Source organism: Oryctolagus cuniculus, chromosome 4 (genome assembly GCF_964237555.1).
Source record: "Oryctolagus cuniculus chromosome 4, mOryCun1.1, whole genome shotgun sequence".
Classification (NCBI taxonomy): Eukaryota; Metazoa; Chordata; class Mammalia; order Lagomorpha; family Leporidae; genus Oryctolagus; species Oryctolagus cuniculus.
Genome location: NC_091435.1, coordinates 132,369,051 through 132,393,439, shown reverse-complemented (window position 1 = coordinate 132,393,439; position 24,389 = coordinate 132,369,051). Strand labels below are relative to the sequence as shown.

At 41.6% G+C, this 24,389-nt stretch overlaps 2 protein-coding genes across 18 annotated transcripts in view; one reads left to right on the top strand and one right to left on the bottom strand.

The window, feature by feature from the left end:
- HLTF (helicase like transcription factor) overlaps positions 1–24,389 on the bottom strand; it is an 81,539-nt gene that overhangs the window by 53,199 nt on the left and 3,951 nt on the right. For 7 of the 17 annotated variants that reach the window (XR_011387647.1, XR_011387648.1, XR_011387649.1 and 4 more), the window contains exons 1-9: positions 17,374–17,643; positions 16,051–16,258; positions 9,734–9,900; positions 8,056–8,189; positions 7,252–7,349; positions 4,540–4,614; positions 4,195–4,386; positions 2,987–3,082; positions 1,798–1,830 (exon numbers count right to left, since the gene is read on the bottom strand). Coding sequence is in view for 14 of the 17 variants with exons in the window: in XM_017346628.3 (XP_017202117.1) it covers positions 1,798–1,830; positions 2,987–3,082; positions 4,195–4,386; positions 4,540–4,614; positions 7,252–7,349; positions 8,056–8,189; positions 9,734–9,900; positions 16,051–16,258; positions 17,374–17,393 (1,023 nt within the window). In the remaining 3 variants the exon portion in view is untranslated. 17 annotated transcript variants of the gene reach the window in all.
- Positions 23,814–24,389, top strand: part of HPS3 (HPS3 biogenesis of lysosomal organelles complex 2 subunit 1) — a 69,240-nt gene continuing 68,664 nt past the window's right edge. Inside the window, exon 1 of the mRNA XM_051859036.2 lies at positions 23,814–23,923. Coding sequence (XP_051714996.1) covers positions 23,881–23,923 — 43 coding nt within the window. The 5' untranslated portion in view covers positions 23,814–23,880. The remainder of the gene's footprint in view (positions 23,924–24,389) is intronic.

The window sequence follows — 24,389 nt, the reverse complement described above, 5'->3', positions numbered from 1 at the left end:
AACCAGTGGATGGAAGATCTCTCTGTCTCTGCCTCTCTGTAACCCTGCCTTTCAAATAAATAAATAAATATTTTTAAACTGTTTTAAAAATAAAAAATAATGAATTGTTCCTTTCCAATAACTTTTTTTATTAAACTAATGTTTTTTAAATTTTTTATTTATTTGTTTGAAAGGCAAACAGGGGTCAGGGCTGCAGCATAGTGGGTAAAGCTGTCACTTGCAGCACCAGCATCCACATGGGCCTCAGTTCACATCCTGACTGCTCCACTTCTGATTCAGCTCCCTGCTAATGTGCCTGGGAAAACAGCAAAAGATGGCCCAAGTCCCTGGGACCCTGCACCCACATGGGAGATCCAGATGAAGCTCCTGGCTCCTGGTTTCAGCTCTGGCCATTGCAAGTGAACCAGCAGATGAAATCTCTCTCTGTCTCTCCCTCTCTCTCTGTAAACTCCACCTTTCAAATAAATAAATAAAGCTTAAAAAAAAAAAAAGGTAGAGAGAGAGAAAAAAAGAAAAAGGTAAAGAGAGAGAGATATCCTATTCCCCAAAAGCTTAGAACAAATATGGTTGGGCTAGTCCAAAGCCAAGAGCCAGAAAGTCAAGCCAGGTCTCCCACAAGGAGAGCAGAGCCAGGACTTGAACCCAGGCACTCTAGATAAGGGCTGTGGGCATCGTAAGCAGTGCCTTAACCACTTGCTGCATCAAATGCCTGCCCTATTATTAAGCTAACTTTTATTAGAAATTGAATATAAATATAGTTGTATATTATATATAAAGTTATATATTACATATTTATATACATAAACATAGACATTAGTACGTAAATTATCATTAACATTCTGGTACCATTCTGGTATGTGAATACACTTAAAACATACATAAATTGTATTTACAAAATGAGGATTCAAACTCAACTATTTTTACTAAGAAGTATCAGTAAAGTGAGTATTCTTAAGTGGAAAGATTCGTCTGATTGTGTAACATTAAATTTTATGGCTGTATTATAATTTAACTGTTCCCTTACTGAAAAATGTTTCAAATTGTCAACATTTAAAATCATTTTGAGGGAAAAAAAACTACCTGTAGAAAAATAGATTCCTGGTTACTTCTTTAGATAATCTCTCAGAAATTACTCACTATGTCAAAGACTCTCAATACATATTACTGACTGCCTCAAGAATGTAATACAAGGCCAGTGCTATGGCTTGGCAGGTAAGGCCACTGCCTGCAGTGCTGACATTCCATATGGGCTCCGGTTCAAGACTCAGCTGCTCCACTTCCAACCCAGCTATCTGATATGGCCTGAGAAAGCAGTAGAAGATGGCCCAATTCCTTGGGTCCCTGTACCCGCATGGGAGACCTGGAAGAAACTCCTGGCTCCTGGTTCCTGGCTTCAGATCATCACATCTCCAGCCATTGTAGCCAACTGGAGAGTGAACCAGCGGATGGAAGATCTCTCTCTGACTTTCGAATAAATAAATCTTAAAAAAAAAAAGGGGGGGCCGGCGCCGCAGCTCACTAGGCTAATCCTCTGCCTAGCGGCGCTGGCACACCGGGTTCTAGTCCCGGTCGGGGCGCCGGATTCTGTCCCGGTTGCCCCTCTTCCAGGCCAGCTCTCTGCTGTGGCCAGGGAGTGCAGTGCAGGATGGCCCAAGTGCTTGGGCCCTGCACCCCATGGGAGACCAGGAAAAGCACCTGGCTCCTGGCTCCTGCCATCGGATCAGCACGGTGCGCCGGCCGCAGCACGCCGGCCGCGGCGGCCATTGGAGGGTGAACCAACGGCAAAGGAAGACCTACCTTTCTGTCTCTCTCTCTCACTGCCCACTCTGCCTGTCAAAAAATAAATAAATAAATAAATAAATAAATAGAAGAAGAATGTAATACAGGGCTGGCATTGTGGTACAACGGTTAAGCCACCACCTCCTATGTCAGCATCCCATATGGCAAAGGTGAAAGTTCCAGCTCCTTCCTTCCAATCCAGGTCCCTGCTAATACACCTGGGAGAGCAGCAGCAGATGGCCCAAGTTCTTTGTCCCTGGCACCCATGTGGGAGAACTGGATTCGATTTTGGGCCCCTCACTTCAGCCCAATCCCCAGGTTGATGTGGTCATTTAGAGAGTGAACCAGCAGATGGAAGGTAACACTCTCTTTTCTCCTTCTCTCCCTCTGCCTTTCAAATAAATAAATCTTTAAAGAAAAAAAAAAAAGGTGATATCAGGATCTCAGCAGTTCTAAGGCTGATTGAGACACTACATTCCATGTCAGACTACTTGATTTGAATCTCCTCTGCTTACAATCCTGCTGATGCATACCCTGGGAGGCAGCAGGTGATAGTTAAAGTGCTTGGGTCTCTGCCACCCATGTAGGAGATGTAAACTGAGTTCTAGGCTTCTGGCTTCAGTCTGGCTCAGCCCTGGCTGTCACAGGCATTTGAGGCAGAAGATCTATTTCTCTCTTTCTGCCTTTCCAACAATTTTTTTTTAAATTGAAAGATTGTGATTTTTCAATATTATCAGCAACGAGAAAGAAGTTTAATCACATCTCTGAAAACACCAGATATCAATTTCTTGGTGGTTATCTTTTTTTTAAGATTTTCATTCATTCATTTATTTTTCAAAAGGCTGAAAAACAGAGACAGACACAGAGAGATCTTTTATCCATGAGTTCACTCCCCAAATGCATACAACAGCTGGGGCTGGGCCAGGTCAAAGTCAGAAGCACAGAACACAATCTGGGTCTCCCACATGGGTGGTACATCCTTGAGCCCTCACCTGTTGCTTCCCACAATGTGCATTAGGAGAAGCTGAAATCAGAAGCATAGCCAAGATCTGAGTCCAGGCACTCCAATTTGGGATGCAGGTGCCCCAAGCAGTGTCTTTACTGCTGTGCCAAACAACCATCCCAGCAACTATCTTTAAACGTTGTAATACAAAGGTTTCGTAGTAAACTACAATCTTCACAAAAAGCACACTTATTAACACTTTACCTTCTTCACTTGATTCTTTTTCATTCTTTCAACAGGAAGAGGCTTCCCATCATGGAAGTTGGTAAGAATTACTGCAATAGCTGTAAGAGTTTTACCCTTTAAAATGTTTTAAAAAGACAAATGGTCAGATGCTGAAATCAAGTTGACTAGAAAATATCCCAAAACCAATTTTAAAATCAAGTAATCAAATACCAAATATCATTCAAGGCCACACAAGTATAGTGATTATTCAAACATGTTAATAAAAAATGAGCATTTCATTTAGTCAGGAAACACCTGCCCCTACTGCATTAGCAATTATTAAATAACTGTCTACAGCCGTACCACCCTGAACACTCCTGCTCTTGTCTGACATTAGAAGCTAAGCAGCATCAGGGCTGGTTATTATTGGATGTAAGAAATTATTAACTGATTAACGATTGTAAGCATCTCTAAGAAAAGTCACTTTACTGAATAACTGCTGTCCTAAGATTCTACACTTAACCTAATAAACCATTATTCTTCTCTTAAAACTACTTATAATTGCTTGTTTTCTATGAAGCTCAGAGCCAATTTAAAATGAATAGTAATTCTAACATGCATATAAAGAGGTAATCATTGTACTAAATTTGACTTACCCTGAATTTCAAAAAGCAAAGAAAATGGAGAAATACATTTTATCTGTTATATTTATGTTATCTGTTTCGCCTGAAAATAACAGATTTGCAAAATCTTGTAAAATAATATCAGTCTTCTCACCAAAATTTGTTTGGGAACAGTTACTTTTCATTTTAACAAAAACAAAAGCTCTTTGTAATCCTCAATAATTTTTTAAGACTAGAAATGGTTATTGAAACCAAAAACTAAAAACAGCTGGTATAATGAATCATAAATACTTAATACTCTGCATGTTACAGTATTTGTGATAGAATATAAGGTCACATAGCATTTATTTAATTTTTAAAAGAAAACCCATGAAAGACAAATTACTCTGAATTTCAAAAAGCAAAGAAAATGGAGAAATACATTTTTATACCATTACTGTTATCTTTGTAATTATACTTCAGCCAGTTTAACATTATTATAAGTGAACACATTAAAAATTTATACTCTACACTGAAAGTAAAATCCATTCACAAACTGATTCCTACATTCCTACCTTTGTACTTGAAAATCATAACCATGATATAAGATTTTTATTAACCATAAGGAAAAAAAACCACAATTACCAAACCCATATCATCAGCTAAAATTCCTCCATGGACGTTTTCTGGTTGGTCTTTCTCTGAAAAATTGGTTATTGTGTTGTAGTACAAGTCATTCCGCAGTTCCCAGAATGGTGGAAGTTCTCTACTATTTTCTCGTGAAACCATCCAAGCTAGAGCTTGTTTTTGATGAGGAAGTAATGGCGTTTCAACAGCCTATAAATAAAATGTCATAAAGAGAAACATCATAAGCCCTTTATTTTTTGCACATGCAGAATCTGAAAAGGAGGTAGTCTTTTTTTTAATCATAAGATTAACAAATTTTTTAATTCTGAGTTGTTTTAAATAGGAAATATATTGGTTCTATACCTCAGCGGGTTCCATTTCCTGAGTTTTATCATCTTCTTTTAAATCTTCAAACAATTTGTCAAATTCTGTTTTAAGCTATGATAAACAGCAACAAGAAACATCATGAAGCAAATGGACCAAAATGATAACTGCACTTAATTCAGAGATCCAATCATATAATTAAGAGAATCAATTGCCAGAAGGCTCATAAAATAAATTTACTCTTTGAAATACTGTACTGTTTGGTGAAGGTAGAATGACAAGATTGCTTTAGGTGTAAGAGGTAAATGTATTATACCCAAAAGAAAACAAAAATGAGTTATTAAGTCCTGGCTTTCAGTCATAGTTCTCCCATAAATAAACCCATATATAATTAGGGCGAGGCATTTTAGTTTTCAAACTCTGTATCTTATTCCTATGAACCAAAAAGAATGAACTAAATTTAGATTGTCTCTAAGGCCCTCTGCCACTGAAATTCTCTGATTCTATTATAGTTTTATTCAGACTACTTAGGCAGACCTAACCATTGCATCTGACTTTTTTCACGTCAGTGACATTTAATTTATTACTGCATAAGGAACTTGGTATATGCAACACAGTATCAGGATGGTTTCATTATTATGCTAATATAGTTGGCTATTTAAACTGATTTAGTCCAATTTAATAGAAACATATTATATATATATACACACACACACATATATATGTTATCATTACTTCTGCAAATTAATAAATGACTACATAGCAGCAATAGCTCAACAAATTAGGCCAAGTCTAGAAAGTTAGGAGAGGTAGCTTGGGGTTTGCCCACCAGACACAGGTTCAAGCCCTTCGAACAACAGGCAGGGAAAACACGGTATCTTTTTTTTTTTTTAATTTTTTATTTTTTATTTTTTGACAGGCAGAGTGGACAGTGAGAGAGAGAGACAGAAAGGTAGGTCTTCCTTTGCCGTTGGTTCACCCTCCAATGGCCGCTGCGGCCGGCGCACTGCGGCCGGCGCACCGCACTGATCCGATGGCAGGAGCCAGGTACTTATCCTGGTCTCCCATGGGGTGCAGGGCCCAAGCACTTGGGCCATCCTCCACTGCACTCCCGGGCCACAGCAGAGAGCTGGCCTGGAAGAGGGGCAACCGGGACAGAATCCAGCGCCCCGACCGGGACTAGAACCCGGTGTGCCGGTGCCGCAAGGCAGAGGATTAGCCTAGTGAGCCGCGGCGCCGGCCAGAAAACATGGTATCTTACAATTAGAAGGGAAAAGGTATAACTGGTAGGTAGAGACATTAAAAGAAAACAACAGCAACAACAACAACAACAAAAACCACACACTTGGATGTTACTTTTCAGCAATCTGCATTTTTATAAATTTGCTTTTCGAACTAACTCAGCGTAACAGGATCCTAGGTTACAAATCAAACAAAGAACTGAAGGGTAGGGGCCAGCCCTGTGGTACAGTGGGTTAAAGCCCTGGCCTGAAGCGCTGGCATCCCATATGGGCGCCGGTTCTAGTCCCGGCTGTTCCTCTCCCAATTCAGCTCTCTGCTCTGGCCTGGGAAGGCAGTAGAAGATGGCCCAAGTTCTTGGGCCCCAGTGCCCACGTGGGAGACCCGGAAGAAGCTCCTGGCTTTGGATCCGCGCAGCTCCAGTTTTGGCCAGCGAGCCAGCGGATAGAAGACCTCTCTCTGTCTCTACCTCTCTCTATAACTCGTCTGCCAAATAAATAAAATATTTAATAATAAAAAAAGAGAACTAAAGGGTAATGCTGATTTGGAGTTAACTTTTAGTACTGTATTTGCAATCTCCTTCAAAGGAGGAATAAATTTCAAGTTTCAATGTTTCTTAAATTATTACTTGGACAATTATAAAATTTCAAATGCAAAAACAACCTATGCACATACAGTCATGTGCATGTTTCATGTTTTTATGTAAATATAAATGTTTATGTATGGATATATAGTCAGCAGTCGTTACATTAGATCCAAACAGCAGCAGGCTAATTGGTATTGTCTATACTGAGCATGTACAGACTTTTCGTCATTATCCCCTAAACAATATCCCCTAACAACTACTTGCAAAGTATTGGGTACCATGAGTAATCTAGAGACGATTTATAGCATACAGGAGGATGTACACAGGTTATATGCAAACAACGCACCATTTCACACTCCTAATAAGGGGCTCAGAGACCCTGGACCCAATCTCCAGATATAAAAGGACATATTTCTTTTAACTGTTAAATATTGCAAACAAATACATTTATTTCATAATGTTTCAATGTAACTTAACAATGTATCTGAATATCATTAATACCAGCACAAATACATTCTGCACATTTATTCTATTCTTTGAAACACCAACCTTCAACATTTAAAATCCACTTTCAGATTACATTACATTAAAAAAGAGAAGCAAGGCAGGCATTTGGCTTAACAGTTCAGCTGCTGGCTGAATGCCTGCATCTCCTATGGAGTGCCTGGGTTAATTTCCTGGATCCACTTCCAACTCCAGCCTCCTATAAATGCACACCCTGACAGGCAGCAGCAGTGATGGTTCAAGTGGTTGGCTCCTTGACACCGACACGGGAGACCTGGATTAAATTCCTGGCTCTCAATTTGGTGGGTGAACCAGCAGATGAGAGCTTGCTTTTGTATTTGCACTCATTTGTGTGCTCTCTCCCTTTCTGCCTCTCAAATAAATAATAAATGAAAAATAACAAAAAATATAGAGAAGCATACCTGTTCAGTTGTCATCTGTATGGCAGCATGAACTGGCATACTATAGCTTGGCCCAGCTCTTCCAGAGCCCCAACCACTTTCCAAACTGAATCCTAAAGCTATAATATACAAAATTTTAAAAATAATCAAATAAAATAGGTTTTTATCGCTTAATAAGTAGCTCTTACAAATTTGTGTAATAAACTAAATATTTCCTTAGTATAGTTATTTTTAAAGCTACATCTTAAATCATTCAAAAGATATCTTAAAATAATTCCACATTATTTGAATAAACTCGCAATTAAAAATAATCCTTTATCATTCCCTATTTGGAGGTTCTCTTTTCTAAAATTTACCAAAAAAATTTTTAAAATCAGAGGATTTCCAGATGTTATCACCAGGGAATGTTAGGGGAGGGCACAGGGAACTGGGGACCTCCCAGTATATTTGAATGCAGTTATAGTCATGTGTCATATGTCAATGCTTGGGTTAACAATGACAGATATAACAGTGGTCACAGAAAACTGAACCACCTGTGATGTCATAGTCACCTTAATTTGTATAATTATACTCTATGATGTCTGACAAAAACAATTGGCCTAACAATGAATTTCTTACAACATATCTACTTTATTGACATAGCACTGTACTTCAAAATAAAAAGGAAAAAACAAAAATTTCTTCAAAAAGACTCCAGGAAAAGAGCTGCAACTGGAAGTGTTTGCCTGTACAAATTAGGTTAAAATACTCAAAGAGAAAAAAAATGTTTTACAATTCCTACATCTTGCCATATCAAGATAAAATTAAGTTAACCCCTAAACTTACTTTTTGGTGCAGGACCCAATTTAAATCCATGTTTCTTCAACTGATCTAAAACTGCTTTTCTATTTTCTTCTTTTCCCCAAAAAGTCATTTGCAGAGGCATGGTAAAAGCATTGTTTGCACCATAGGGAACAACCCTATTATATTCAGTGAGGGAAAAAAAATAAGAAATTAGAAGGCTTTTTTTTTAACCCCCATTAAGAATGTGATAAAAATTCTAAGCATGCCTTTTAAATTTTGCATGGGAATATAAAATAAGAAAGAACTAGTTGGGCAGGCTTGAAAGACTGAAAACCATGGGGAATAGAATAAAAAAACAGTCAATAGAAAATGGTTATTTCTAGAAACAAATGCCAAAAGAAACTAAAGATACACAGTTTAAAACACAAAATACATAAAATGGTTTAATTGAGAGGGGAGAGCTTTGGTTAATAGAACCACTGAGGATAGTAACTCATTCTGCTGGGAGAACGGGGAATGATTTCCAAGAACTATTTCAAATGCAGGATTCACTACAAGTTTATTCTCAATATCTGAAAAACTTGAGGAATTGAAAAAGCAGAAAATAAAGTAAGATATTGCTGAGCATTTATTTTATCTTCCAAACTCACCTAGGATTAGGATATGAATCTCCTAAACATTCCAAATACTTAAACTGAGATCACAAACACAAATGCCTAAAAGAGAAGAGGTAATTGAGAAGAGAGTGAGAGTTTAAAAAAATAAAATAGTGGTAGCACTGGGAGAGAGTATGTCCTAGCTAAAGGTACAGCTACTGGGGCAGCACTGTGCCGCAGCAGGTTAAACTGCGGCTTCAGTGCCAGCATCTCATATGGACGCCAGTTTGAGTCCCAGCTGCTTCACTTCCAATCTGGCTCCTTGCTAATGTGCCTGGGAAAGCAGTGGAAGATGGCCCAAGACCTTGGGCTCTGGCAGCCACGTGGGAGACAAGGATGAAGCTTCTGCCTCCTGGCTTCAGCCTGGCCCAGCCCTAGCTGATACAGCCATTTGGGGAGTGAACAAGCAGATGAAGATTCATCTCATTCTCTCTTCATTCTCTCTCTCTCTCTCTCTCTCCCTCCCTCTCTCTCTCTGCAACTCTGCCTTTCAAATAAATAAACCTTTAAAAAAAAAAAAGGTACAGCTACTACTTAGTTCCTGTCAACAGATAGCATGTGAAAATAAGGGTCGAGCATTGTCAGATTTTCCATTTGTCAAGAAAAAAAATCTTAATAAGTTTTACATTTAAGAAAAAATATGTATAAAATGTACAATACCTAGATATTTCAATACTGTAAATAAGTGAAAAAAAACTTCTAAAACACTCTGCAAGCAAAATTAAACTCACCTACAAACCATCAGTTTACAATCTGATTTAACACTTCCAAACTCCTAAACCTATGCACCAAAAGGCTTGGAGAGAGAGTGTACTTCCTAATATACAGTGAAAGTCTGTTTTCCTCCATGATAATAATTCAGTAGGAAAAAGGGCAGACAGTTGTTTGACGGCTAGGGTAGTGGAAGCAGGCAAGAAGAGAATTTAAACATTTATTGAACACATACTAAAGGTAAAATGATACAAATTGCCAACATACCCTTATATGCTCTAATAAGGAGCCCTAGCAAGTTCAAAGATAACTACAACTCACAATTATTAAAGCCAAATGTTAAAGTACATTACCCTTCTATTTGCGCCAATTTGTTGTCCATGATATAGGCCAAAGCAGCGGCAAGCTCTTTCTTTAAATAGCCAACCTGATTTCCATTCACATTGTTTACTTTAATTGCATTCTTATCATAGGGGTTATTAGGCTCTCGTTGTAATGCAACCATCTCATTATTATTAACCTAATAAAAATAGTTAACAGTTAATATTATAAATAATGAAGACAATAACAGTTTGACTTTACCATATTTTATCTGAGATTTCCATTTCATTTTTAATGCTATTGCTAAACATTGCATAAGTAAAATATTTTCTTTAAATCAAATTAGAAATATTAAAGAATGCATTTTTTTCATGATTCTTTTACAGTATCTTCTAATTTACACTCATTGGGAAGTTAACAAATCCTTGATGTTTAAAAGATACAGTAAAATCTAAATTAGATCAGACTGCATAGACTGATTTACTACACCCTCACCACAGGTGAAGAAATTGAAGCACAGAACAGTCAGGTAACTTGCCCAAGCCAAAAAGTTAAGAATTAAGAAGTAGGTAGGTTAGTTCTGAGCCTGAATTCTCCAGAATCTAAAAGAAGGAAAAAGGCATTTGTAAGTCAGAATGGAACTGGAATGATAAAAATATAAGCAGCCTTCAACTCATGCCCTTCTCTGATTCCATTGATTGGTAAGTGAGGATGACATACATCATCAGAAATGGCAGAATAAGGACTTCTAAAAATTGTCTTCATAAATGCAACAGAAAACCCAGCAAGGAGCCAGCATTAGGATGCAGCGGGTTAAGCCACTGTCTACAGTGCTGGCATCCCATACGGGTGCCAGTTCGAGTTCCCGCTACTCCTGATCTAGCTAGTTCTGATCCAGCTCCCTGCTAATGCACTTGGGAAAGCGGTGGAAGAAGGCCCAAGTTCTTGGGCCCTGGCACCCAAGTTGGAGACCTGGCTCCTTATTCCAGTTTAGCCCAAACCTGGCTGTTTCAGCCATTTGGGAAGAAAACCAGCAGATGGAAGATCTCTTTCTCTGTCTCGCCTTCTCTCTCCTGTAACTCTGCCTTTCAAATAAACAAATAAATCTTAAAAAGATTCCACCTGGCCCAGCTCTGGATGTTGCAGTTACCCGTATCTATCAACCTCTACCCACCTCTCTCTCTAGCCCTGCCTGTCAAGTAGATGAAATAAACATTTTTTTGAAGGGAAAAGAAATCCTATCAAAATCAATCTCTGAAGTCTGGAAACTAATTAAAGGACTGTAGAAACCCAGGGAGTGTTTATTCAAGAAAAACAGCTGAGTATCAATGCCTCATTCCCATACTCATCTCTCCAGCAAGCACATTGGTGGCCTCGAAAATTAACAGCCTCCTGGAATTCTTGGTGCAGCATGGAGGTCACCAGATGGAGCAAAATGGAGTTGCTACAACCCTCGAAGATATTCATTCTCAAAGAACTATCATTATTTGACCTATCTGGTGGTTCCCTAGAAAATCCTACTTGCAAGTCAAGCTTTATTTGATCTCTAAGCTTACCCACTACAAAAAAAGTGTTTTCCCATGGGCAAATGCCTGTCAAAAACAATTTTACAGGCAAGTGTTTTAACTCTGTAACTGCCTAAGGCAGTGAATAACACTTGGGAGCAAACAATAAAATAACTAAAAGGCTTAAAAGGAACAGTTCAGGAATGAGACGTCAATAGAGGCTTTGAAAAGCCTCAACATATTTCTGGAAACCCAGGAGGCCATAAGCAAGCACAGGGCTATATACATGACCAGGCTGTGCACATCCACAAGACTGAAAAGGCACTAAGCCCTCACCTCTGACTGAACCTGAGGCGGAAAGTGAAGGCCGAGACAGAGTTGTTAACCGCTTCAGAATGCTACAGGGTGTCCCAACACAAACAGAGCCTCTCAGCAAAATCTCGAAGATTTATTGGTTCTGGTACAATCATTAGCTGATCATTATACTAACCAAGTACAGTGTTCATGACAACATACAGTAAAGAGCAGATATTACAGAATTCAGAAAAGTCACTGAATTAACAAACACCAATGGGAGGAAGCATTTGGCCTAGCAGTCAAGATGTCCACGCCTCCCATGAGAGTGCCTGGATCTGATTTGAAGCTCCAGCTCCTGACTCCAGCTTCATGCCAATGCAGATCTTTGGAGGCAGCAGAGATAGCTCAAGTAACTGGATTCCTGCCACCCACATGCAAGACCTGGTCTGAGTTCATAGCTCCTGGCTCTGATCCCAGCCCAGCCCTGGCCCTGTCAAGATCTGGGGAACAAATCAGCAGATGGGAGTTCACTGTCTCCATGTGTCTTACAGAAAAAAGGAAAAAAAATACAAATTACCAAAATCAGCAAAAACAACCCATGGAAGGGAGAGGAGAGTATCTGATTTCCAGAAAAGCCACACTGTTTAAAATGTCCAAGGGGGTAGAACCAAATGTCCAAGGGGCTGCTGAATACCAGGTTCTGAAGAGAATCCAATGTAAACAGCTACACACAGACCAAGTCACCTTCACAAGTGCTAAAGTCAGATGACAGACCATAGTGTCTCATCCTGCTACAATCATAAGAAGAGTTACACTAAAGAAAGCAAGAAGCAAGGAGCTGCCCACATCTTCCTCCCCTAGCTCCAAGGGCACAGCACTTTGGGAAAGGGAGAGCAAACTGAATCCTAGTGGAGGCACATGGCAAAAAAAAATTCATTTGAACTAAACTTCCTTCCCCAGGTCCTAGGCCTAAACCTGTGGAGTAAATATTTGGAGATTCCACAGCCCAGAGGCTTCTGCCCTCCCCTCCTCATCTCCCAACACAGAGATAAACTTAGGACTGCATCATGGAACTCAGAGTTAGGCCTACCACACCAAAGTTCATAGGCCTCTATCCCCTGTCTAGTGCTTACAGACTGAGCCTCCAGATATATTCAACATCTGATCTAAAATAAGTTACAAATGTAGGGTCCAGCACTGTGGCATAATAGATGCCTGCAGCACCGGCATCTCCTATGGGCACTGGTTCAAGTTCTGGTTGCTCCACTTCAGATCCAGCTCCCTGTTGATGGCCTGGGAAAGCAGCAGAAGGTGTCCCAAGTCCTTGGGCCCCTGCGCCCATGTGGGAGACCCGGAACAAACTCCTGGCTCCAGGTTTTGTATTGGCCCAGCTCCAACCATTGCAGCCATTTGGGGAGTGAACCAGGGGATGGAGGACCTCTCTCTTTGTCTCTCCCTCTCTCTGTCTGTAACTCTGCCTCTCACATAAATAAATAAATCTTTTAAAAGTTACAAATGTAATAGTGGTTACCGGAGGCTAGTGACAGAAATAGGGAGGATGGCATGGGGAAAGGGTTGTAAAGGTACTAAGTTATAGCTAGACAGAACTAAGATGTTCTGGGGTTCTATCGAAAAGTAGGGTAATTATAGAAAACGTTAATGTACTATATGTTTCTCTATCCATAAAACCCCCCAAAACATAAGCGTTTTAGATAAAGAAATGTTAAATGCTTGAAAAAATAAATTTATTTGCTCTGATTGGCTAGTACATTATATGTGTGTGTTACACATTACATACATGTAACAAAACATCACTTATGCACAATTATAAAAAATAAAATAGGGGCAGGCATTGTGGCCTATCAGTTTAAGCCTCCACTTAGAATGCCCATATCCCACATTGGAGTGCTGGTGTCAGTGGACTTCTGGTTCAGCTGCCTGCTAAATGTGCCTGGAAACACAGTGAATGAAAGCCCAAGTACTTGGGTTCCTGCCACCCATATGCAAAACCAGGATGAAATAAACAAGTAGAATGTCCAATCTTAAGGAAATAAAAGCACAAAACATGCAGTGAAACAAGGTAAGAATATCTATTCTTAGGAAAATAATCAATCAATATCTACTGTCCCTAAGGAAGCACAGATATTTGACACACTAGAAAAATAATTTAAATCAGCCAATTTAAAATGTGCAAAGAGCTAAAGCAATCCATTTCTTTAGATATGAGAATGCATGTCCAAAAGCATAAGAACAAGGCCTCCCCAAACAGAAATTCTGTGGATGAAAAGTACAATAACTGAAGTGAAAAGTCACTAGTCTCAACAGATTTGAGTAGGAAAAAGAACAAGAAACTAGGTCAACTGGGCTTCCACAATCTGAGCACCAGAAAGGAAATAAGTATTAAAAAACCTAAGTGCCTCAGAAATCTGTGGGTTAACATAAAGCAACCCAACTCACATTTAAGCACCAGGAGAGAAAACAGGGAAGAAAAATAATTGACAAAATAATGGCCAAAGCTCCCCCAAAATGATGAAAAACATTAATTCCCACATGGAAGCATATTTCAAAAAGTTCGTGGAAAATGGTATGAAAACATAAGTTTATTTTGTTGCACAGAAATTTTTACATCCTTGTGTAGGAAGAGTCTTCAAAGTTTCTGGAAATGCATATTATGAAATAACTATGCAAGAATTTGAAAGAATTTTTTAGAAGACTTACTTCATTTCAAAGTCAGAGCAACAGAGAGAAAGAGACAGAGAGAGGTCTTCCATCCACTGGTTCACTCTCCAATTGGCTGCAACAACCAAGGCTGATCGTGCCCAAAGCCAGGAGCCCAGGGATCTTTCCAAAACTACCCATATGGGCTACAGGGGCCCAAGCAGTTGCGCCACCTTCATTGCTTTCCCAGGTGCATTTGCAGGTACTGGACTGGAAATGGAGTGGCCACAACTGCAACCAGAGCTCCGATATGAGACGCCGCTGCAGGCAGCACCTTAATCTACTGTACCACAACACTGGCCCCAATTTTGCCAATTATGAAAATTACATGCAAGAAAATGAATTTTTTTACAAATATACACTAAATGATTTCTATGTAAAATGACACATTTGGGATTGCTTTAGCACAAAGAACAAAATAAAGAGATGAAGCAAATGTGGAATAAAACCTGTTAATCTGGATCCAGGGTATATCCAAGCTTATTGTACTATTCTCTACTTTTATGCATGTTTAAAATTTTTTACTAATTTTTATTAATAATTAAAATAATTTTGTTAACTTTGATAGCTCATTTTTAAATCATATTTAATAAAATTAGAGGTTTATTATCCAAATATCACACAAGCAGACTAGATGGCCACAGCAAACTACTGACCAAATAAAGTTACAGTCGGGGCCGGCGCTATGGCACAGTGGGTTAAGCTGCTGCCTGCTGTGCCGGCATCCCATGTAAGTCCTGGCTGCTCCATTGCCGATCCAGCTCTCTACCATTGCCTGAGAAAGCAGTAGATGACCCAAGTCCTTGGGCCCCTGTATCCACATGGGAGACATCGAAGAAGCTCCTGGCTCCTGGCTTTGGATCGGCTCAGCTCCGGCCATTACAGCCAACTGAGGAGTGAACCAGCGGATGAAAGACCTCTCTCTTTCTCTCTCTCTCCTTCTCTCTCTGTGTAACTCTTTCAAATAAATAAATAAATCTTTAAAAAAAAATTTACATAGTCAAATCTGTCTCTTCCTCTTTTTTCTTCCTGCCCCCTCTCATATATACACATGCACAGAGTAGAAAATACAGATTTAGAATGACAGACACAGGAAGAAAAAAGTCATCACAGGTGGCCAGCATTATGGCGTGCAGGTAAAGCCACTACCTGTGATGCCGGTATTTCATATGGGAACCAGTTTCACATTCCAGCTGCTCTACTTCCAATCCAGCTCCCTGCTAATGGCCTGGGAAAAGCAGCGGGAGATGGTCCAAAAGTGTCTGGGCCCCTGCCACTTACATGGGAGACCCGGATGAAGCTACTGGCTCTGGCCTGGCCCAGGGCTGGCTACTGTGGCTATCTGGGGAGTGACCCAGAAGAAAGATCTTTCTGTCTCTCCTTCCATCTAACACTTTCACCTGCTGCCTTCCAGAATCATAACTGGAACTGGGATTTGAATTTAGGCACTCTGATATGAGATGTGGGCATCCCAAAACACGTCTTGTTCACTGTGTCAAACTTTTTGAAGTATCCTTGTGTAGTATTCCTGCTTTCTTCACATGGCTTTGACCTTCCAGAGCTGCAGTTATAGGAAGGGGATAATAAATGTCCCATCTATTCCAGAGTTATTTTAAGGATCAAGTGACAGTGCTGGCAAAAGTGCTGCATATATCATAAGTGTAACACAAAAATAAAATATTAAAGAAGTTCAGGTATTTGGTATCTCTTGCCTATGTATATTACAATTATTTATAATAACTGCATGCATCACCTTCTAAATTTCTCACTTTCTGGGTTAACACCATAAACATATCACTATTTAACTTAGTATCTACTGTTATACTCACTACTCCAGTATAATAGCGTAGTCCAACCACATGACCTCTCAAAGTTCCAAATAAAACTGAATCCAGCTCTTCATCACTAGTCAGGAAGTCATCTGGAGGGATAATATCTTGGAATTCAAAACGTGGGAAAAACGTTGGATATGAGAGGCGTGAAAAATTTCCATGGACTCCATATTGGACCGTCTGCAAATACTTCCAAACAGGATCCCTATGAAAAAAGGAGGGGAAGAGGCACAAAAAACAATACACTACTTAACCAAGTACTTCTCAAAGACTTATCCGTATTTATAGGCCAATAGTTTTTAATATTCTATTTTAGCAAATAAAATCTAATGTGGGAATCACTGTACACAAATTAACAGTCACTCTGGTTAAAGCAGAGACTGCAATAGGCAAAGCTCCCGGAAATCCCACCTGTTAAATTGGCTCGTCCATCCCTCCCCCATACAAAATGAAAAATCCTGTAAAGGGTCACAAATCTCTTTCCCAGTGAAAATCACTTAAATTTAAGCGTATATGACGTTTGTAACTCCAATTTTATGCCAAAATTTAAAGAAGGACTTAGCCAGAAGAAACTTGCAAAAATGGAACCATTATTATGCATGCATACATTAAGTTGTTTATATTTTTTCAGATACTATATCCCGCATCCATTACTTTAATTCCCTAGGAACCGACCGCATTTTAATCTGGTATTCAAGCTACGTCATCTCCCGCTCCCCAATTCGTTGGTTTAAGGGTAACCCCAATCCTTTAATGAATAATGATTTTGGGAATAGGCATGAAAAGCAATCTGGACGAAGGAAAATGAGCGTTAGTCTGGTGGAGGCTTCCGGAAAGTTTCTATTCTCTTAAGAGACAGTCGCTATTTTTGCCTGCGTTTTCCTTCCGCATCACGCACACCTCGTCTAGCTTCTCTGCAACCGTTTGCAACCGTCTGTGCATATACACAAATTACGAACCACCTGGGGACAAGGCCTGTATTGCTCGACCCTCTAGTCCGAGCACAATGTGTAGCGGCACAGCGGAGCTGAATATTTTTTGTTGCCTGAAGCAAGGGCTAGGAAGCCTTGAGTCCCAGGCCCCCCACAGTCCGTGACATAAATTCCCCGAGGGTCTGGCACGAGACTCGCCTGAAGAGTCTCTCCTCGCCAAGAAGACAATGCATGTATTTCTCCCCTAGCCACAGGAGCGAAAAGTAGAACAAACACAAGCTGCACGAATCGCACAGGGAAGGCGGAGGAAACACGGGGAAGGTCAGGTTCATTTGGGGACGCCGCCAGGCCGTTAGCTCCAGTGCCCCACCCCCTTCGCCCCCTTCACCTCTTAAACATCCAGGACATGGCGCTGTGCGGGGTGACGAGGAAGACGCTGGGCGCCCTGGAGGGCTCTGATGCAGCCTGTTACGCGTCCTTCCTGGCCCTACAGCCTTCAAGCCGCGGGCAGGTTCTGAGCGCAGGATGAAATGCTCCCACCGACAGGGAAAGACGCCGCGGGTCTAATCAGACGTCGTCGCCGTTTCCTTCCAGCAACAATACGAGAGACCAGCGACGCTCTGACTGGCGTTAGGACCACCCAATCACGAGAGGGAGCCTGCGGAAATGACCCAATCAGGACACGGAAGGGAGGGCAACTCCGCCCCGCGCTGCGATTCAAAGACAGTGGGGGTCCCGGTTGCGAAGGGCTGTTCCATCCGGGTTCTTCCCCGCCCCCAAGCCGGGCGCGCGGGAAAGCCTCGTGGCCGTCGGAGTGCGACTACCGTGCGATGGTGCTGCGTTTTCTGGTGATTCCCTGCTTCGGAAGAAAACAACTCTCCTTTCTGCTGTTTCCCCGCCACATTCTAAGGCCCAGACACATTTTCAAGCCTCTGCGTCGTTCTGCTGCTCATTTTTCTCATTTTCATTTCTTCGTCTGAATAAGCTCTGCTACAGAACCTGGGCTACCCGCGGAATAACTGTTGCAACCGTGGAGACTTAGTCTTTTTTTCTTTTCTTTTTTCTTTTCCATTTTAAGCCTCGTTGACTTAATCTATGATACACCGAGTTTGGAAAATCTTCATCGGATCTTCCAGAGCGAGTGTTTCTCCCAAGTGTGTGTGTGTGTGTGTGTGTGTTAAAGGAAAATTGTCATTTCTTAGCGCGGGAAGACTGTAACGTATGATGGTACAACTGACTTGGTTGGCGACTGCCGGAAATGGACAACACCAGCTTCCCTGTGGGCCCATGGCTGCCCCTGCCAAGGACGGAAGAAGCTTGTTAAAGTGGGGTTGGGACGATGGACCTGTGGCCTCGGGGCTGCCAGGGACGCAGGTTATCTGCTTGACTCATCCCTCCAATGCCCACTTTGAGGGACCCAGGATCTCTAGTGTAACAACCAAGTGCAGTTTGTCCTCATTTTGAGATGAAACAAGTACAAATCCAGAATGATCACAGTAGGTTATGTTTTGTGAAAAAAGAACGATTGTAACAGGAACAAGAACTGTAGGTTGCTTGGTGGACCAAGGAGGAGGAGAAGCTGACACAAAGTGGATCATCAGGAAGATAAAGGGCAGACTTTAATGCATGGACCCTCCTAAAGTTTGGATTTTACTTTAATGGCAATAGGAAGCCAGTGAATGTTTTTTAAGTAGGAGAATGAGGACTGAATTAGGCTTCAAAAAATTCACTTGTGGCAGTTCTGTGGAGAATGAATTTTAGGAGGCAAGAATAGAAGCAACTGATAGAAAATTATGGTGTCCAGGTAAGACAGAATGGTGGCTTGGAATGGCGAGCTGACAAAGCTCAGAGAGCTAGCAGGATTCACCCATTGATTTGAGTATGGCTGGTGAGGAAGAGGAAGGAATCCAAAACTGCTCCAGCCTCCTGTCTCCCAGTCACAAACACACTTTCTCATCTGTCCCCCTCCCTTTATGGAAATCAATCATGTCACGCCCCCTGTTTGACTTGGTAAACAGGAAATCCAAGAATGGCATGTGTGGCTCTTTCTTCCTTTTTTTTTTTTTTTTTTTGAAAGGCAAAGAGAGGGGGCCAGCACTGTGGCTAGCAGGTAAAGCTGCCACCTGCAGTGCTGGCATCCCATATGGGTGCCAGTTGAGTCTCGGCTGCTCCACTTCCAATCCAGCCTCTGCTATGGCCTGGGAAAGCAGTAGAAGATGGCCCAAGTCCTTGGACCCCTGCATCCACTTGGCAGACCCGGAAGAAGCTCCTGGATCGGCACAGCTCCAGCCATTGCAGCCATTTGGGGAGTGAACCAGCAGATGGAAGACCTCTCTCTCCTTCTCTCTCTGTAACTCTGACTTTCAATAACCAAATCTTTCAAAAAGAGAGAGAGAAAAGAAAAAGAAAGGAAAGAAAGAAAGCTCAATCTGGGTTTCTCACGTGGGTGATAGGGATCCAGGTACTGGAGAATATGAACAGGAAGCTGGGAACAGACGTAGAGCTGGAACTCAAACCCAGGCAATCTGGTCCCAAGGTACATCTTAACCACTGTGCTTCTCAAAGAAATGAATGAATCTTTAAAAAGGGGAGGGGGGGAATATAAAGGTTACCTTTGCAAATGGAGCCTCTGACTAAAATCATATATGCTATATACTTCCATATATTACACCAAAGGAACTTATAACACTGATACCTCTAGATGTTTAAATGGGGGGGGTGTTCATTTTCTTTCTTTTTGTGTATATGCATATAACACATTCTCTGTGTTAAATATATATTGGTTTTTGGCCATAAGAAAGCAAGACACAAAATATAATAAAGAAATGCAAGCTCCTTTTCAACTTATTAAACTAATTTTAGACTCACAGAAAAGTTGAAAAGTAGTATAAATTGTTCCCTCGTATTGTTACCTCATTTATTTTAACACCGTATATGGGGTTGACACTGTGGCGCAGCGGGTTAGCACCCTGGCCAGTTCAAGACCAGGCTGCTCCACTTCTGGTCCAGCTCTCTGCTTTGGCCTGGGAAAGCAGTAGAAAATGGCCCAAGTCCTTGGGCCCATGCACCCACGTGGGAGACCCGGAAGAAGCTCCTGGCTGGCTTCAGATCGGTGCAGCCAATTGGGCCAATTGGGGAGTAAACCATCGGATGGAAGCGTTCTCTCTCTCTCTCTCTCTCTCTCTCTATGCCTCTACTCTCTCTGTGTGTAACTCTTTTTTTTTTTTTTTTTTTTTTTTTTTTGACAGGCAGAGTGGACAGTGAGAGAGAGAGACAGAGAGAAAGGTCTTCCTTTTGCCGTTGGTTCACTCTCCAATGGCCGCCGCTGCAGCCGGCGCACCGCGCTGATCCTGGCAGGAGCCAGGAGCCAGGTGCTTTTCCTGGTCTCCCATGGGGTGCAGGGCCCAAGCACCTGGGCCATCCTCCACTGCACTCCCTGGCCATAGCAGAGAGCTGGCCTGGAAGAGGGGCAACCGGGACAGAATCCGGCGCCCCAACCGGGACTAGAACCCGGTGTGCCGGCGCCGCAAGGTGGAGGATTAGCCTATTGAGCCACGGCGCCGGCTCTGTGTAACTCTTTCAAATAAATAAATCTTAAAAAAAAAAAATATATAACCATACACAATGATCAAACCAGAAAATGAACATTGGAGGTATTGGACATTACTTAATGATCCTTTAAAATAAAAACAGCCAAAGAAGACTAATGCAGAGAAATTAACAGAAAATAAAATCTGTGAATTTCTTAAAACTGAAATTGCTTATACTTAATTACACTTACAGATTCTGGAACAGAATTCTAGGTAAAAAAAAAAAATCACAGCTAACAGGGCAAAAAATGATGTAAAATCATGCCAAGTAAAAATCTTCTTATTTAAATAATGTAACAAATATCAAATGCTTACCCAGGAGTAAGCACTCTACCAAATGCTAACTTCATTCCCATTGTTGCTTTAATAATAGTGATTGTCTAATGAGACCTCCAGCACTTAGCAAGGAATGTCGTTGAGTGAAGCCTACTTCCTAATTGAGTTTGTCCTAAATAGAAAATAGCATGATTTACAGAAACAGGCATTTTCACAGGTGCATGTCCTTGAAACAGATTGAATTGTTTCATTAATGAGCAGAAGACACACCAATCTCAACTCCCATCCAGAGAAACGTGTGGTGTTCCAGATTACACAGCCCTTTCCCAGGAGATAACTGTTTCCTCCTCCTTGAGGCCTTGGCTCACTAAATACTTTTATATGGTCCAAGTCCAGGATTGCTGAGGCATCCATTTGCCTGAGATCTGCCCTCTCCTTTGCTTCTTGTCCAGGGTCTTCACCTCCAACTTAGGAAAGCACCATTCTGAAATGTGGAATGATTTGGACTTTCTGTGGTGGCAATAGACAGTTATCTTTTTATTTCAGCAAATCCTGCAAAGTTTGTTAAAAATCATCTGCCTCCTTTATGGAGGCCTATGTTTTGGCCTAGCAGGTAAAGCCGCTGGCTGCAACACTGGCATCCCATTTGGACTCCACTTTGCATCCTGGCTGCTCCAGTTCCAGTCCAGCTCCCTGCCAATAACCTGGGAAAGCAGCAGAACATGGTCCAAGTGTTTGGGCCCCTGCCACCACATGGAACACCAGTATAAAGCTCCTGGCTCTGGCCTAACCCAGCCCCGGCCATTGCAGCCATCGGGGAGTGACCCAGCAGATGGAACATCTCCCCTTCTCTCTCTGTAACTCTGATGTTCAAAATAAATAAATAAATCTTTTAAAACAGTTAAAACACCAAAACTTCAACTCGAAATGCACTTGAATTAACACACACAAAAAAACGCTATTTTTAAAATGTCAGACACTATATTGTATTAGTAAATCACTTTTCTAATAATCATCAGAATCACCAAACCATTGTATCCTCTTGAATTAGGCAGGCATACAAGTTAAAATTGATTAAGTTTGTGAGCTGGAAGACCACGCCTTCGCCATGCCCCTGTGTGATCTCTTGCCCCTACGTGGCCACACCTGAGTGCCCACCAGCCAATCAGGTTAATTAACCACTCCCCTTTAAGAATAGATTAAAAGCCTGGAACAGTGTGTTGCAAAGGCATCTTTAAAGCTGCAGCCAAAGCTGCCAGGTCACAGAGAAGCAGCCCATTCAAACAAAAAACAAAGTTCCTGTCCACCAAAGGACCCCGCCATAATAGTAGGACGCCCTTATCTTCCTCCCACCTATATGCAAAATATTCTCATTACAATTATTGCTGCTTTAGATTTCTGTCCTTGAGGTAGCTCAAAGTCCTGAAAGAAACACAGCAAAATTGCATATTGTTGTACACTACCACACAAGTGCAATTACACAGAGGCTACCATCAAAATCTTCATTTCTTGATACCCAGACTACTATAGTGTTCTCCCTCAGATTATACAATTTAATCTAACAGACGAAAATACAGAGAGATAGACAAAGTCACACAAAAAAATCATCAGTTAAAAAAAAATCCAGTAAAAAGGAATCTACAAATGGCACCACCCAGAGGTTAGGAAACCCTTAGGTGAGGTGGGAATGTTTTATGTTAGAGAAACATGGGCAGTTATTGAAGTTCCAGTTATATACTCCTTCCTCCATTCCCTCTGAGGATCATTGAACACATGAGTTGATATATTGTAGCAAAATCTGCTGAAAAAATTAAAGAAAAAATGCACACAAGTTTCTAACTTTTCAGATTAAGTTGTTACAAGTTGTATGTCTAGATTTGTACTGTACACTATGGTAGATCAAAATGCATTCTTTTTGTCTTAAAGCTTTAGGAATTTTAGAAAGTACATGAGAAATTAACTTTTTTTTTTTTTTTTTTGGTTTTTTTTTTTTTTTTTTGACAGGCAGAGTGGACAGTGAGAGAGAGAGACAGAGAGAAAGGTCTTCCTTTGCCGTTGGTTCACCCTCCAATGGCCGCCGCGGCCAGCGCGCTGGGGCCGGCGCACCGCGCTGATCCGATGGCAGGAGCCAGGAGCCATGTGCTTTTCCTGGTCTCCCATGGGGTGCAGGGCCCAAGCACCTGGGCCATCCTCCACTGCACTCCCTGGCCACAGCAGAGGGCTGGCCTGGAAGAGGGGCAACCGGGACAGAATCCGGCGCCCCGACCGGGACTAGAACCCGGTGTACCGGCGCCGCTAGGCGGAGGATTAGCCTAGTGAGCCGCGGCGCCGGCGAAATTAACTTTTTTTAAAAAAAAGTATGAATTTTTAGATTAGTGAAGAAAACTAAAATAACCTCATACTTCAGCAAAGCTCTTCTTGTAAAATGCCAGATTGATGTCTTGTAGAACTCTGTTGTTAGGCTGAATTATGTGAGGCAATTTTCAAACCAACTGACTTTTTTTTTTTTTTTTTTTTTGACAGGCAGAGTGGACAGAGAGAGAGAGAGAGAGAGAAAGGTCTTCCTTTGCCGTTGGTTCACCCTCCAATGGCCGCCTCAGCCTGCGCGCTGTGGCCGGCGCACCGCGCTGATCTGATGGCAGGAGCCAGGTACTTATCCTGGTCTCCCATGGGGTGCAGGGCCCAAGGACTTTGGCCATCCTCCACTGCACTCCCTGGCCACAGCAGAGAGCTGGCCTGGAAGAGGGGCAACTGGGACAGAATCCAGCGCCCCGACTGGGACTAGAACCTGGTGTGCCGGTGCCGCAAGGTGGAGGATTAGCCTAGTGAGCCGTGGCGCCGGCCAAACCAACTGACTTTGTTCTTTCTTTATGCATGTTTAATAGGTGCAGAGCTATTAGCAGAAGCCTGTTCCAGGTACACCAAGGACTTCTGAGGAATTTCTGCAGGCTTGCTGTGCTGCTCATGGACACAGTCCTGCACCTGCTGCCCATGCTTTGCTTCTGTTGAATGTTTCCTGACGACAGCATATGAGCGCACTTCAAGAAGTTGGTGGAAAGACAGAAGTAAAAGGTAAGGTTATTTGATTGCAAAAAAATTTTGAAATCCAGATATAGTTTTTTTCATACATGTATGAACTTTCTGACAACTCCTCATATTTCTATTGTAATTTATTCCTTAGTTCCAAGACATCCTCTTTCATATCTTGCTGTAGTTCTCTGACAGATAATTTTAATGATTTCCTGGTAGGGAAAAAAAAGTCTTTCTCACAGTATTCAGAAACTTCTGGATACAAGATCAACACCACTTAGAATTTCTTCCAGATTAGTGTCACTGACAGTCCTGACTCAGAGAAGCAAAGCAGACCAAGAAAGATGATATCAATTTTCCACCAAGGTACTGTTAATAGATCCTCAGAGTTCCTGGCACAGCTCAAAAAAAGCGAAGCCTAGTCCAGACCTCCAGTAGAGGGTAGTGGTGGCCTCACCAGTGGCCCAGGGAAAATAGTCATTACATTTTTTTAAGAAAACAAGGGGTT